Below are 15,317 nucleotides of genomic sequence, written 5' to 3' on the forward strand. Positions count from 1 at the left end.
CCCTGGACTGAGATACTGGGCAAGTCACTTCCGACCTTCCTCTGGACCTCAATTTCAGGCTTTATGTATTCTCAGTAGTTAGCCTGACATTTAGACCTTCCTGAATTAATGAATGACTGCAGTTTCCATCTGGAAAAAGACTTCTTCCAATGCTAAGATTCTGGGTTTGAGACCCACAGTCAGTCATTCCCAGGATTCTTTTGGCAACAGAAGTGCCATGAAAGGAAGGAGGACAGTGCCCAGCACACCCACAGTAAATGTTTGTTGAAAGAATGACTGTTCTCCCTGAAGTCACTCTAAAAGCTTTGATGGATCCTTGCTTCTCTCAACAGCTGCTTTGATCTCCATCACTCCTAATCCTGTGCAGTCATTATCACCCACCTACTTCATAGGCAGACATCAGATTTAGTTGTGAAAATAAACCCTAGATCTTGCCTTTAGTGCTCCATCCGAGGGGAAGAAGACGGAAGATGACTGCAGGAAGCTGAGAGGCAGTGTAAGGAAGAAAGAGAAAGGCCTAAGATGGTCAGAGTCTGAAAATCAGTGCACATTCTCACGTAACACTCCCTGTCTTAGAAACCCCAAACCTGCCAAGAGCTCTGCCCCCTCCGGTGAACAGCTAGAACTCACCAGGGCTTGCTGGAAGAGCTCAGGAAATGGACAAGCGCTCCCTGAGCTACCACATTCCCTACTTGCTCTGAATCAGGCGCTATGGTAAGGGCAAGAGTTCCCAGCCGGGCACACCCTGAAATTCATTTTCCCTCTTCTGTGCATTTCCAGGCTAGCCCGCAGAAGCCTGATTCATCCACAACCGCAGTGAAACATAGAATTAATGCCAGCTATACCCTGGGTGAGCTAGGCTATTATGGCAACCAAACCACTACTTACAGCATTATTTTGTTGGGAAAATGTGTTCTGAGCTCCAAGCAACCAAATTATAAGTGGGACATAGGCACACCCAGGTTCGAATCCCAGTTTTAACACTTCCTAACCATGTGGTCATGGGCAAGGCACCATCCTCCCCAGCCTCAGTTTCCTGCTTTGTAAAAGAATACCTCCTTTAGGATGTTGGAGTGCTGACTGACTAGACCCCCATGAAAGTGCCCCATGGCCCAGGGCAGATGTCTCCCTCCTGCCTGTGTCACAGGAACTTTTGGAGGGAGACCTGGAGAGATGACTCCAAACACAGTCCCTCTGAGGAGGGTTTAACCAGCTTGCATGGTGGCAGCATTACCACTGGGCTCAGGCTCAGAGCAAGTGTTTCTGAGATAAATGAGCTGCTGTCTTAGAAATCACAGAACATTCTTCATCTTTGACCTTCTCCAGGCTTGTATTGGCTTCTCTGAGCCAAGAAGCTTCTCCTGCCCCAACTCAGCTCCCTCTCTCCCAATCACTCCATGAACAGCATTGTTCTGGTTTCCTTTGCTCCTGATCCTAGTCAGGGGCTTCGCCTCCAGAAGGGGCCAGAAGCCCTGGCCTTTCACCCAAGCCTGGACGTGAGCCCACAAGAACAAGCAGGAGGAGGGCAGAGACCCAGGCGGCACCGCCGGGCCCTGTGAAAGGCAGACTCCCCCTGCCGCCTTTGGCTTTGGCCCCTCCTTGCTCTGTTCGTTTCCAAGTTGCAGCCAGAACGGTCTGTACCCGAAGGATGGTGAAACAGCCAAGGAATCCGTAGGGTCCTAAAGGTCGACCTCCTTCCTTTCCTTGCCGTCGTTCCCAAAAGTTAAGGTTTCCTGGTCTTGGGCTCCTTGTCCCCTACCCAGGGTCACAGGCACTGTGGAGGTCAGTCATCTTGAATGAGCCTCCCCTACACTGCCCTGTGCTTCCCACGTTCCATTTCCACAGCCATCCTCACTTCTCCCCATTTGGAACCACAGAGCCTTCCCAGACCCTTCCCCCATCTGTCCAGGAGCTGCAGTACTTCTCACTGGGTCTCAGCTGCTGCAGCCCCACCCCACCTCTTTATCCAACCCCCAACCCCATCCGCAATCCTGCAATAGCCAAAAAACAAAAACCTCTTGTGAAAGTAATATGAGCTCATGGTAAAAATCCAATTTCCAGGGCTTCCCTGGTGGCGCAGTGGTTGAGAATACGCCTGCCAATGCAGGGGACACGGGTTCGAGCCCTGGTCTGGAAAGATCCCACATGTCGCGGAGCAACTAAGCTCATGTGCCACAACTACTGAGCCTATACTCTGGAGCCCGCGAGCCACCACTACTGAGCTCGAGTGCTGCAACTACTGAAGCCCGTATGCCTAGAGCCCGTGCTCCACAGTAAGAGAAGCCACCGCAATGAGAAGCCCACGCACCACGACGAAGAGTAGCCCCCACTCGCCACAATTAGAGAAAGCCCATGCACAGCAACAAAGACCCAACACGGGCAAAAAATAATAATAATAAATAAATAAAATTTATTTTTTAAAAAATCCTATTTCCAGTGTTTCTGCAAAGCAAAATAAAGGTAACCTTACTTTTTAACCTGAAAAGAAAAAAAAGGTATAAAGTGAAAAACTAAAAGCCTCTCCCACCCCTCCATCCCTCAGAGATAACCTCGGGGGGCAGTTTTTCCAGTATCCTTCTAGATGTTTTCTCTGCACATGTAAGTGTGTGTCTGCAGGGGAATGTCCTCTGTTTTTCTTTCAAAATGAGATTAGAGGTTACAAATTGTTCTGCAGCTTGTTCTTTTTGCCTAACAACGTATCGGGCATTTTTCCAAAACTGACCTCACTCTTTTTAACACCCACATAATACTCCATGATTTGGATGTACTATAGTTTATTTAACTGTTATCCTGCCACAGACACTCAAGGTGGTTTGGTTTTTTTTTTCAGTTTTTTTCCATCACTGTCTAACTGGTTCCTGGCCTCAGGTCTCAAATCTCTGATCTGCCTTCCACACCACTGCTTGATTGCAACACCAAGTCTGACTATCATTCCCAGCTCAGCTGTTTTCCTTGCGTTAGGATTATTACAAGGTGTCTTATCTCCCCTCCTAGGTCTTAAGCTCAGGACAGGGTGTTTGCCTTGGAGGTCCTGACAAGGAGCACTAAGCCTGTCAACTCCGCAGTTTTTGAGCCAATCTCAGTGCTGCCCTGGGGAAGTAGAAGGAGGTTCTCAGGCCACATGGACACTCATTTTCTTTTTCATATATATGTGTTGGGAACTCTGGGGACCTGGCTTTGTGCAGGGCACTGGAGCTCCGGGATGAAACAAATACAGACCTGGCAAGCTTACAGTTTAGTGGGAAAGACAGGCATTGTACATCCACACAGATAAATACATGGATAATTACATATGGGATGAGTGCTTTGAAAGGAAACAACAGAGGAGAAGGGATGGGGCCACCAAGAGAGAGGGCCAGGGAAGCCAGCAGACCATGGGATCTGGTTCCCATTCCAGGCCACTTCCCCTTTAATCTTCTCATCTGACAAGAAGGGAAATACCTCTTTCAGTTTTAACTTTCTGTGACAATAATACATGCTATCAGAGTTCAGGGCAAGTAGAGTTCCCCACTGCCTGGTAAGGGTCAAGGGAGACTTCTCACTGACATCACATTGACCTTGAGTCACAGGCAAGCTCTACTTCCATTCGATTCCGGGCCAAATACTTGTTGAGCATATACCATATGTATCTAACATATAGAGGTTAGGGGTGTGTGTGTGTTGGGGGTAGTTATGGTGGTGAGTGTTCAAAGATTTAAAATAGGTGACCTCTGAAGGAGTTTACAAACTGATGGAGCATCAGACCCAGGATAGGATAATTTCAATATACATCAAGTGAGAAGAGAGCGACTCATCCACAGCTCTGGGAACTGAACTGAGCACTGGCTTCAAAGGCAAGCAGTTCTGGACTGGACTCCCTGGCCCTGCACTCCCCGGCCAGGGAACATGGAGCTTCCCAAGTGTGCTCAAAAGGGGCTCCTGGAGGGCCCTGAGGTGAGACAAGCTTGGAGTGTGAGTCAGAAGGAGCTAGAAGGGCATCTGGGAAAAGCAATCTGTGTGAAGATGGGAGCAAGCTGGAAGGGAAGACACTTGAGGCCACAGAGGAAAAGCATCCCATGGGGCACAGAGCACCTGGACGAAGTCAATTATACCAGCCTGGAAAGAAAAATCCAAGCCAAAAAGAGCATTTTAAGGAGGGCAAGCAGCCCCCATTCTCCTTCCCAGGGGCCAAGGATTTCATGCCCTAGAGAGGGCACCAGATGGGAGAAGACAGAAATCTGCTGTCACCTCTGCCAGTCTCACTTCCACATCTATGTGTCTGTTTCTCTTTAGAGTGATTAAAAATACTGTAAATTATATGCTTACACTTTGTTGATGTTCTCTTTATGATCCACTGTACATGGTTGTATATATTTTGCACATCTACATACATATTACTGTGCAAAGTTGTATCACAAAGCCAGGCATACTGTACTTTATGGAAAATTTAAGAGCGTTTCAGAGGTAATTAGAACCATCTGTGATTTTCCCCTCCTGGCTTTGGGAGGGAGGTGCAGCTAGAGATAGTCAAGGGCCAGCCCTGGGGGTTTGTGAGGCCAAGGTAAGGAGCCAGACTTGCTCTAAAGGCAATGGGGAGCTATTAAAAGGTTAGAGAGGGAGGCCTTAGTGAAGCTGAACAAAAGTAAAATAGAAAGTTCCAGGCTCTCCTTGTTTCTATTTAAGATAACAGAGTTAATTCCACAATCAAAGCAGGAAATCCCAAACCAGTTCTGTCCACAATTCATCTCTGCCTCAGTTTCTCCATCTGTGAAGGGAAGCCCCACCTGCCATAGTATGGGGCTGCAGGACCACAGGTCAACTTTGGCAAGCAATGAGGCCCATTTAGGCCGGCCTGGGCAAAACCCAGGGACATTGTTGCCAAATCTGAATATCATTCCTGGCCTCCAAGGCTAACAAGCTCTGGACGTGGTGCATCCAGGTTCAGATCCTGTTCCTTGGGGAAAGAACTTGGTGAAGCTTCTGCAGGCCTACTGATGTCCTTCTTCCCTGGGCCAGAGACTCTTAAAACTTGCTGGGAGAATGAGGCAACACGCCTCATTGTGCAGCCCTCAACAAATGCAGCAGCTGCACGGAGTGCTAAAGAAAAGCTCCCATAATAACCATGTGTGATAATAAAAAGATAAAGAGGCAAATAGGTATGTAGGTCAGCTCAAAAATAGCCACCCACCCATTTAGCCTGGGTAACCATTTGTGCCAAGTAGGTCCAAAGGGTTTTCTTCCTTCCCCTCCCAAGCTGATCTTCCCTGCTTTTTTATAAGGCTGCCTTAAATAAAAGTCCCCGGAGGCTGCCCGGGCAGTTCTGACCTGCAGCCCTATAGGAGCAGGCACTGCTCCCTGCACTCCCTCCACCAAACAAATCCTGGGGTCAGAGGGCACAAGGGCTCGGCCTCTCTGACGTGGGTTCTTGGGCCTAAGTCAGGGTGTAGGGTGGTGACTCACGGACACTTCCCCGCTCACCCCCATAAGGTTCTGCGTGCACCCAGGCGGCCTCCCCCACCCCAACAGAGACGGCTTTGTTAGCGGACCCGGCCCGAGGAGAGTTACTGCCTCAGGGTTGTGAGGGCCTCCTCAGCCTCTCCTCCCTCCCCTTCTCCCCGCTCTTCTGCCCTCCCCAGAAAGGCGCCGGCCGCTCGCCCTGCCCCCCACCCAGCAGCCCAAAGACCAAAGCGCTGAGCTCAGCATCTCTGCAGCCTGGCGGCTTTCCTCTCGGACGCTGGGAGGAGTCTCCTTCCTCCCAGGAGTGGGCGGGGTCAACGCTAGCCCCGCCCTTCTCCCCTGTCTCACTTTCCCTCCTTCCCCCCACCTCGTCCCCAAGACGCACGTTCTCCAAGTCACGTCCCCGCTCGTCCCAACACACACCAGGGGGTCCGTGGAGACAGACGCCCCCTCCCCAGTCGGCTGCTCAGCATCTGTCACCTCCCCTGCCCTGCTCCCCTGAAGGCGCACCTCGGCCGAGGGTGGGGGGCGGGAGGGGAGAGGAGAGGGAGCAGGGGGTCTTCCCTTCCCCCATCCCGGCTGGCCCCACTGCAGACCAGCCACAGCGGGGAAGTCAGTTCAGCTCTTGTGTGCTCCTCTTCCCAGAGCAGAATCTAGAAATCTAGATTTTTTTGTGTTTCTCTGCGTGTGATTTTTAAATACAAAAAGATTCAGCCGTAGCTTCTGGATTCCTACGCCAAAGTCTGTCCTTTGTGGGTTACAAACGTTACAGCTGGGGGCGGGGAGAGGCTCCTCTTTTGGCTCACCACTTCCCACATGGGCCCTCCTGAGCTCTCAGGGAGGATACCTGGAGGGAGGATGTGACAGAATCAGTGTCACTTCTGGGCTTGCGGTTGTCTAGCTGAAGGGGACCCCATGGCGACAGTGAGCTTTGCCATTGAGTCGGCACTGCTGGGCCCTGCTGAATTCTGCAGGGGGAGGAAGAGCCTCATCAGATAAAATAAAGAGCCTAACCAGCAGAGAAAGTTTTCTGTCAATAGCTCCATATCGACTCCAGGTGTTCACTCCACCTGTTCTACACCACCGCTCCCCAACGTGTACTGCCCCCCTTCCCAGCCATACAGTCCCTTTGGCTCTCAACTAAGTGTCAGGGGCTTGGAATCAAGGAAATCAGCCTAGATCTAGAGTCACGGCTCCAGCCTGCTGACTGGCTATGTGACCTTAGGCAAGTCCCTGCACCTATCCGAACCTGTTTTCTTACCTGTAAAATGGCACGGATGAGGCCTGTCTCATCTACGCTACGCAAATGTAAGCCTGGATTCAGGCTGTCCCCACTGTAGCAGCTTCTGATCATCCTTGTCATCCCCCCACCCCCGCCCCACCCCCACCTGATGAACAAAGCTCATCCTGACCCTGCCTCCCCCCCTTTGATATATGGCAATTGGAAACCCTCAAAAAGCAAGAACACTGAAAGGGCTGGAACTGGGACGTCTGTTTCTACCTTCTCTGGCAGGCCTCCTCCAGATGGTCCACCACCCTATGGGCCGCCCTCCACCCCGGGAGTTTTAGAAAAGGAGCTCCATAGAACTTAAATCTTTTTTTCTTTGTTATGATCTTTGTGGAGGTTGAATAGGCCCTTGAGATTCTCTAGTTCTGGGTTTTCAGAACTGGGGTATGAAAATCCCAACAGTGTCTGAAGCCACAGGATAAACGCAGTGTATCTTTTTTGTTAAAAAGGGTTTTTTGGGGGGCAGGGAAGATCAAGTAATTGAAGTATTAAATCATTTCAAAGTTTGCTACCGAAATTAACACAAATTCCCATACACGGATAAAATAGAAAATAGAATGCAAGATTGCATTATTTGTAATAAAAATAATAAAATATGAAAATACTGGATTTCAAAGACACATTACACTTCCTAGGTGCTGCTTCAGGCCACAGCTCAGAACCCTATTCCTCTTTAGCAGCCAAACAGCCTGAACTCAGGTCAGCTGACTCCTGTCCCCTCACAGGGCCTGGATTTGCCTCGGAAAGCCAGTTAGCCTAGGCTTTGGGTACTAACTGGAGAGGGGTGTCACCTCAGCCTCCCTCCACTTCACTGTTTTCTTCCCTCATAAGAGTTCAGAAGCTAGGATGGAAGAGGGATTCTGAGAAGCTGGCCAAATGTTGACCCCGCAGATGGGATTCCTTCCTGAGAGGCAGTCCAGTGTGTTAGTGAGAAAAGAGAGACAGTAGTGCCCTGGAATCTGGATCTCTAGGACAACTCTGGCTGCGGGGTGTGGGGAGATGAGGTGGGGGAGCAGTGGAGGTCTGGCAGGCCGTCGTGCCTTTCACCACTGCAGGGGTAACCTGAGCTCCGGCAGGATACTCAGGCTACCCTCCTAGCTCCACCTTTGTCATGGTGGTTTAACAAGCCAGCCCTTGGTGGGGTTCCTTCTGCCCTTTGCCCTGTCCCCAGAGGAAATGACTTCTTGTGAAACCTAGGAGCCCATTAGAACTGGCTGGCTGTGAGCGCACCATTACCACATGTGAGCCTAGTCTCCACAGCTGTGTGCCATCTCACCTGCCCCGAACCCACCCCCAACCCACAGAGAGGCTGGGAAGCCAAGCCAGCGTTCCTTCCAAGGCCTACCTTTCTTCCTGACAGGTCAGTCTGCAGACATCCAACTAAAGATAAGCATCAGGACCGCCCAGAGAGCTTTGTACAAAAGGGACACATCCAGACCTACCAAATCAGAATGGGGACTGGGGAGGTGGGTTTCAAGCTCCACAGAAGATTCTAATTATCTATCAGGCTAGAAAGCCGCTAGTTGATGGTAGGATTACAGGACACTCACTGTGGACCTCGATTTGCTTTTCTGTAGAATGGCATTATATTCATTCCTTCGGGTGTAAGTAGATAATATAACTCAAAAGCTTCTTTGAAAGGCTGCACAATACAATGTATTGTTAGTATATCCATTTCAAAAAGTAGCTTCACTTGCAAAAAGATTCCCCACTGAATTTTTAATTCTCCCTCCAATAACACAGTCAAAATCCTGCTAAAGCCCTCAGCTGTCAACAGCTTTTCACAGCCTTCCTAGTAAACCAGGTGCACCTATAATCTTGCTATTCTGACCAAGTTGTTTGTTGTTTTTCAAGTAAAAAAGCCACAGGAGTCCTGGGAACACTTTTGCTGGCTTCATTGTCCCCACGTGCCACCACCACTCCACCCTCTCCCCACCACCCGGGTGGCTCCTGCCCCCTCCACCCTCCTCAATGACATGTTTCCAAAGGGCTGTGGAGGCACCCCAAGCAGAGCCGCGCAGGCATGCTAGCTGGCCTTCAGGGGTTCCCATCCTGAATTCTGGGGTTCCCAGAAACACACCCCCACCCCAAGATCTGGTTTAACTTCCCAAACCCGACTGGGGCAACTTGCCAGACTGAGGTCCTGGGAACCGGTGCACAGGACAGAAACCGCCAGAACAGGGAGGGGCAGGTGGCCTGGAGTGTGTGCTCACTGACTTGAAATTGCAGGCTGCTGTGGGTCCTACGGGAAGAGAGCAGAGCCTGGGAAGAGGCAGAGCTTCTGCACAGGCTTGGCTCTGGCCACAGAGGCTGGGACATGGCGCCTGGTTACCAACTCCAGAGGCCTGAGTCACTGGGGACATGACACTAGCCCACTCCTGCTGGGAGTCCAGCCATCTCCCCATCGCGGTCGTCTTGATACAGATTCCATGTTGCACATTGTGTCTATGTTAGGAGTGCTTTCCCCAGAAGACACATGTAAATGCACAGACTCGAATGGTAATGGTGCCCTCTGGAGTTGTGCAAAGGGGCATCCCTACTCCCACCAACAAGGGAATATAAACTTCAAAAGTATTTTGAATCCAAAAAAAAAAAGTATTTTGAGGAGAGTGACTGCTTGGTGAGTTCAGGGTCTCCTTTGGGATGATAAAGATGTTTTGGAATAGATAGAGGTGGTGGTTGTACAACACTGTGGATGTACTAAATGCCACTGACTTGTTCACTTTAAAAAGTTTAATTTTACATGTGAATTTCATCTCAATAAAAATTTTTTTGAGTATTTTAAGGCACTTGAAGGGAAAGTACTAATTGCTTTAAAAGATTTCCCACAAGTCAGCCCTCTGCACAATGAACCTCTATCCCCAGCTTGCTGGGGTTGCCGACTATACCCAAACTAGAAGAATTAGGTTGCCTTAGAAGCCCACTTCCTGACCTGAGCTGAGGAAGAAGGGAAATATTCAGATACATCCAACGCTCTTGGCAGCACTTGTGAGAAAGGGAGTAGAAAGGTAGCATGGAGTTCTTCTGAAGGCTCACCCCAAAGGCCACCCAGATCCTGAGAATCCAGATGTAGGTCTGCAGTTCTGGGAAAATCCACCTTCTTGCTTTATCCATTCATTCATTTATTCATCCAAGGAATATTCACTGAGACTCTACTATGTGCTAGCCACTGGAAGTTAAGAAGAGTAGAACTGGACTTCCCTGCTGGCGCAGTGGTTAAGAATCTGCCTGCCAATGCAGGGACACAGGTTCGAGCCCTGGTCCAGGAAGATCCCACATGCCGCCGCGGAGCAACTAAGCCTGTGCACCACAACTACTGAGCCTGTACTCTAGAGCCTGTGAGCCACAACTACTGAGCCCACATGCCCACGTGCCACAACTAATGAAGCCCGTGCACCTAGAGCCCGTGCTCCACAACAAGAGAAGCCACTGCAATGAGAAGCGCACCACAAAGAGTAGCTCCCTGCTCGCCACAACTAGAGAAAGCCCACGTGCAGCAACGAAGACCCAAGGCAGCCAAAAATAAATAAATTAAAAAAAAAAAAAAAGAAGAGTAGAACTCCACCCTCAGGAAGCTCATAGTCCGGTGAGAAGACTAAAGGGGAAACAGTTATTAACAGAGATGTGCGTGGGGTGTGAGGATGACCTGAGGAGGGGCACCTAAGGGATGGTGTATTGGGTTGGGCACTGGGGAAGGCTTCCTGCGGGAAGGGATGCCACAGCTGGGTCTCCAAGGCTGCTGGCGGGAGCATGTCCAGGCAAGCCTGACCTGCAGCCAGCCTAAGCCTGAGGGGGAGAGAAGCAAATGCAGGGTTCATAGGATCTTTGAAGGATTTGAAGAGGCCTGGCTCAGAGGCTAGGAGATGGAGCTGCCCCCTCCTTGCAAGTACCACTTTTGGGACCCCCCCATCCCATCTTCAATGCAGAGAGAGGTGTGTGAGATGGTAACCATGTCTTTCCAGCCCCAGCCATGTGGAAGGGATCCTGTCCTTCACCTCACAGGATGAACGAAGACCCTCCACCCTAGCTCCCCGGAGGGGCTAACAGATAGGAAACTCCCCTTCTAGATCCAAAGGTTCTCCTGACAGACAATGGTGCAGGGCTTTGCCCCTCTCCTTCATAGGGGTGAAGAGTTTCAGTGGGGAAGCCATTTAGTCCTCTACCCTCATCCCCCTGCAGCCAGGCCTCCTAGCAGGTGGTTGTTTACCCTATAGCCCACTCTCTCCTCTGGGAAAAACCTCCAGGGTTAAGACTGCCTGTCCTTTTTTGAAAATGATGAGACAACAACATTAATGGATTTCTTTTGAAAAGAAACAAAATTACCCAGTGCCCATTAACATAGCCCTTCCCCATTATAAAAAGCTGTTTTATTGACAGAATGAGACAGTGAATGAAAAAAGCTGCTTAGCACACTGCTTCCGTGATGGCTACTTATTGAATGAATGAATGATTCCTAGTAAACTGACCTTTCCAAAATGGCACTGGATTCTTTTGCTTCTGAAACCTCTATTTAAAAACCTCTATTTTTCTTAGATTAGTGTTCCACATTTTTCTGAATTTTTTTTTCATGCGGGGTCGGCGGAGAGAGAAGAAAAACACCCTAAGTCTATATATATCCTGCTGTCTCAGATGTCCCCAGCCCAAGTCAGCCTGGGAGGTGTGAATGGTCTTGATGGATTAATTCCCTGATCTTCAGTCCTGACAGAAAGACACACCCATACAGGTCACCCCAACTCTTTCCTTCCCACCTCAGTAAAGGGTGATTTCAAGAGGATGTCATCTACCCTCAGTCCTCCAAGCACTTCACCTAATTGCCAAGACCTGGTGTCTTTAAGGTTCCCAGCAAGTGACTAGAGCTTGGAGGATAGGAAGAAAGGGCCAGTGTTCAGGCCTTGAAAGCCCCAGCAGCTAACAGACTATTCTATTCTGCAGCAGTCTTTAAGATATCTCCTAATCTGAGCCGTCTAATTTATTTTTATCCATAAATTTGTCTCCAGAGATGGTTCTCCCATCTGGAAAAAGGGGATGGGGTGCAGGGCTTGATTCTGGTCGTTTACAGTTCTAAGTCTTGGTTTGCCCGGAAGGCCCACGGGTCAGCCTTTTTCTTTTTTTTTAATGGGAGGGGGTGTGGGATGGCAGCGGCCGGACTCTTCCGGCGGCAAGTGTCTTCTGTCACGCGCAAGTCTGCCCCGAGGCGACGCCCGTCAGTCTGATCTGGTTAGGCTCTGGCCCACCCAGAGATGGGAGCGTCTGATATAAGTTTGGTTCTCTCTTCCATCAGGATCCTGTGACCCAGATTGATCTATCTTTAAATAAATAAAGGTCGAATCCGTCCGAACCCCTTCCCACCGTCAGAAATCTCTGTCAGTCTTCGAGCACCGCCGTCGGGTCACATTTTCTGTGGCCCCTCCTGAATGACGAAACGGGGGATAGCGATTTCACTCCGGGGCTTTTCCGGAGATATAGGTCTTCGGTCCTGATGCAACTCTCCGGCTCTTTTACACAAAGCGTTTTGGCGGAGACGGGCGCTAGGACCCGGCGGACGCCCGGGGCCTCTCGGCCGCAGCGGGCGGGGGAGGCACGGCCGCAGCGGGAGGGGGAGGCACAGCCGCACCTCTGTCCGTCCTTAGGGCCGGCGGGTGGGTCAGTGTGTCCCTCTGATATGGGTCCCAGCTCCCAGCTCCAGAACCAAGCGCTAGGAACCGGGGCCCATCAATACTCTTTTAACCACGTTTCCCAAACCCCCACCTTGGAGGCAGCTGGAGGCTGGGAGCGGACCCGCCCCACCCCAATTAATCCATCCCCTGGGGCTGTAGAGTAACAAGCGGGCGGGCAGGTGGGGCCGTCGGGAAGAGGGAGCACGGTGCCCGGAGCTGCCCAGTCTTTGGACCCCACCCCCATAACCCGACCCTTCGTAAGGAAGGGTTAGCGTGGGGTACGTGCGCGAGGGCCGGTAGATTAACGTCTGCTCCCCGCGCCGCCGTCCCACTGGCCTCCACTTGTGCGCCCAATTGTGCCCAGAGCTCGCAGGCTCTCAGACGCTGGGGGCAACCGTCTTCCCTGCTTGTTGCCCCCCTCAAGTTCCCCTGCCTCTTCCCCCGCGAGGCCGCGGCCTACCCCCTCCCCCAGCAATAAGACCCTATAATAAACAAGTCTTTCCTAGATCCTCCCCTGCCGCGAGCGCCCTCGGGGACCTTGGCAGCTGCAGCCGCCGCGGATCCCTTTCCAGAAAGGGGGCGTGGCCGCGGCTCGCGGGTTTGGCCGGGTTCTTTCTGGGGCCCAAGGGGGGCGGGGCCAGGCGGCTGTCACCGGGCAGGAGAGAACGTTGCGAACGTGCGCCCAGAGCCCATTGGTCGAGGTGGGCCACACTCCCGGGTCTGGATTGGGCCGCGGCGCGGAAGGGGTGCGGCCTCTCCCCGCTAGTCCTTATAGGTCTCTCTGCGCTGGTACTAGGGACCGCGGCAGGCCGAGGGGGAGGTTCGGGTGGGGAGAAGGGACAGGTCCAGGCAGAGCTCTGGGGTTGGCACCAGTTCGCGCACTCATTCAAGCGGCAGTACGCACTTGTCCCAGTTCTAGCTGACCGCAATAGCTGGTGAGTGTCCCTTCTGTGTGTGCTGATCGCTGCGCGGAGAGGCCTCAGCCGTGGGGGTCCTAGCGCTCTCAGTCCGGAGCAGCCCCCAGACTGACGCCGGGCCCGCGCCGCTCTTGTCTTACAGCGTCTTCTGCGCTCCAGGACCCTGAGCTCATCTGCAAACGTCCTGGCGTCCGTCCTCACCATGCCTAGCCTTTGGGATCGCTTCTCGTCGTCCTCTTCGTCCTCGTCCTTGTCCCGAACTCCCACCCCAGATCAGCCGCCACGCTCAGCCTGGGGGTCGGCGGCCCGAGAAGAGGTACTCGGCCGCTGCGCGAGCCTGGAGAGCTCGGACTGCGAGTCCCTGGACAGCAGCAACAGTGGCTTTGGGCCGGAGGAAGGTAAGCCGTGGGCGGGAGCCGGACGCGAATAGAGGGGCCGGGGAGGTGAGAAAGCACCGCACTGGAAGGAGTCAAAAGCCACTTTGGCTTCCTATCCCATCAGAATCCGGATTGTGGAAGGAGGCGGGCAGAGGAGGGGCATTGAAGTATACGGTGCGAGAGTGGGGCGGAGGGGCATTGAAGTATACGGTGCGAGAGTGGGGCGGAAACTGAGGCACAGAGTGGGAAGGAGTGCTGTTTTCTTAGCGAAACATCACCTCCCCGTTCAGAGCTGCTCTAACTCCCTCCCCTACGTGCTTTCCCTTGCAGACTCTTCATACCTGGATGGGGTGTCCCTGCCCGACTTCGAGCTGCTTAGCGATCCCGAGGATGAGCACCTGTGTGCCAACCTGATGCAGCTGCTGCAGGAGAGCCTGGCCCAGGCACGGCTGGGCTCGCGGCGCCCTGCGCGCCTGCTGATGCCCGGCCAGCTGGTGAGCCAGGTGGGCAAAGAACTACTGCGCCTGGCCTACAGCGAGCCGTGCGGCCTGCGGGGGGCGCTGCTAGACATCTGCGTAGAGCAGGGCAAGAGCTGCCACAGCGTGGGTCAACTGGCTCTCGACCCCAGCCTTGTGCCCACCTTCCAGCTGACCCTTGTGCTGCGCCTGGACTCACGCCTCTGGCCCAAGATCCAGGGGTTGTTTAGCTCCGCCAACTCTCCCTTCGTCCCTGGCTTCAGCCAGTCCCTGACGCTGAGCACGGGCTTCCGAGTAATCAAGAAGAAGCTGTACAGCTCAGAGCAGCTGCTCATTGAGGAGTGTTGAACTTGGGCCTGGGGGGACGATACTGACCCCATGACAGAGACAGTTGAACTTTTGGGGTGCACATTGGCAGGCAGAAGCTGAGGGACTGCTGCCTGTCGTTAGAAAACTGACAACAGCCACCTGCGGGGAGGAAGGTCAAGGTGAGGGGAACACGGTGTTTCCCTAGGAAGCTGAGGTGTGGACAGGTGGCTCCCACTTGGGCTCACATGCCGCCCCTCAGTACTGTAGCATGAAACAAAGGCTTAGGGGCCAACCAGGCTTCTGGCTGGATGTGTATGTAGCATGTACCTTATTATTTTTATTGTTACTGACAGTTAAGACAACAGTGGTGTGACAGAGCCATGAGAGCAGCTGGGCTGCACTGGCATCTGCAAGGGATGTGTGCTCACGGTAGCCGGCTCTGGTGGGGGGGGAGGTCATCGAGGTGGTTTGTGTATCTCATGGTCTGAAGGGACCAAATGTTTGTTCTTTGTTGTTTTTGTATCTTTTTTTTTTTTTTTGATTGGAGCTTCACTACTGACCTGTTCTAGGCAGCTATCTTACAGACGCATGAATGTAAGAGGAGGAAGGGGTGGGTGTTGGGATCACTTGGGGATCTTTGACACTTGAAGAAAAAATACACCTGGGAGCTGCGTGTGGCCCATCCCCGGATGTGTAGTGAAGGGTTGAACTGTGAGGGGATGGGGCTGACTGGGGTGGGGGCTGGAACCCCTCCCCCAGAGGAGTACCATCTGGGTCTTCCATCTAGAACTGTTTACATGAAGATACTCGCTGTTCATGAATACACTTGATGTTCAAGTATTAAGACCTATGCAATA

At 52.2% G+C, this 15,317-nt stretch overlaps 1 protein-coding gene across 1 annotated transcript; it reads left to right on the forward strand.

The window, feature by feature from the left end:
• Positions 1–13,500: 13,500 nt before the first annotated feature.
• On the forward strand, positions 13,501–14,499 carry DDIT4 (DNA damage inducible transcript 4; the record flags this gene model as incomplete). The annotated part of the gene is made up of 2 exons (XM_079700652.1): positions 13,501–13,696; positions 14,006–14,499. The coding sequence occupies 2 exons, from the start codon at positions 13,501–13,503 to the stop codon at positions 14,497–14,499; spliced, it is 690 nt and encodes a 229-aa protein (XP_079556778.1).
• Between the last annotated feature and the right edge of the window lie 818 nt (positions 14,500–15,317).

This window comes from Hyperoodon ampullatus, assembly GCF_949752795.1.
Source record: "Hyperoodon ampullatus genome assembly, chromosome: 1".
NCBI classification, from domain to species: Eukaryota; Metazoa; Chordata; class Mammalia; order Artiodactyla; family Ziphiidae; genus Hyperoodon; species Hyperoodon ampullatus.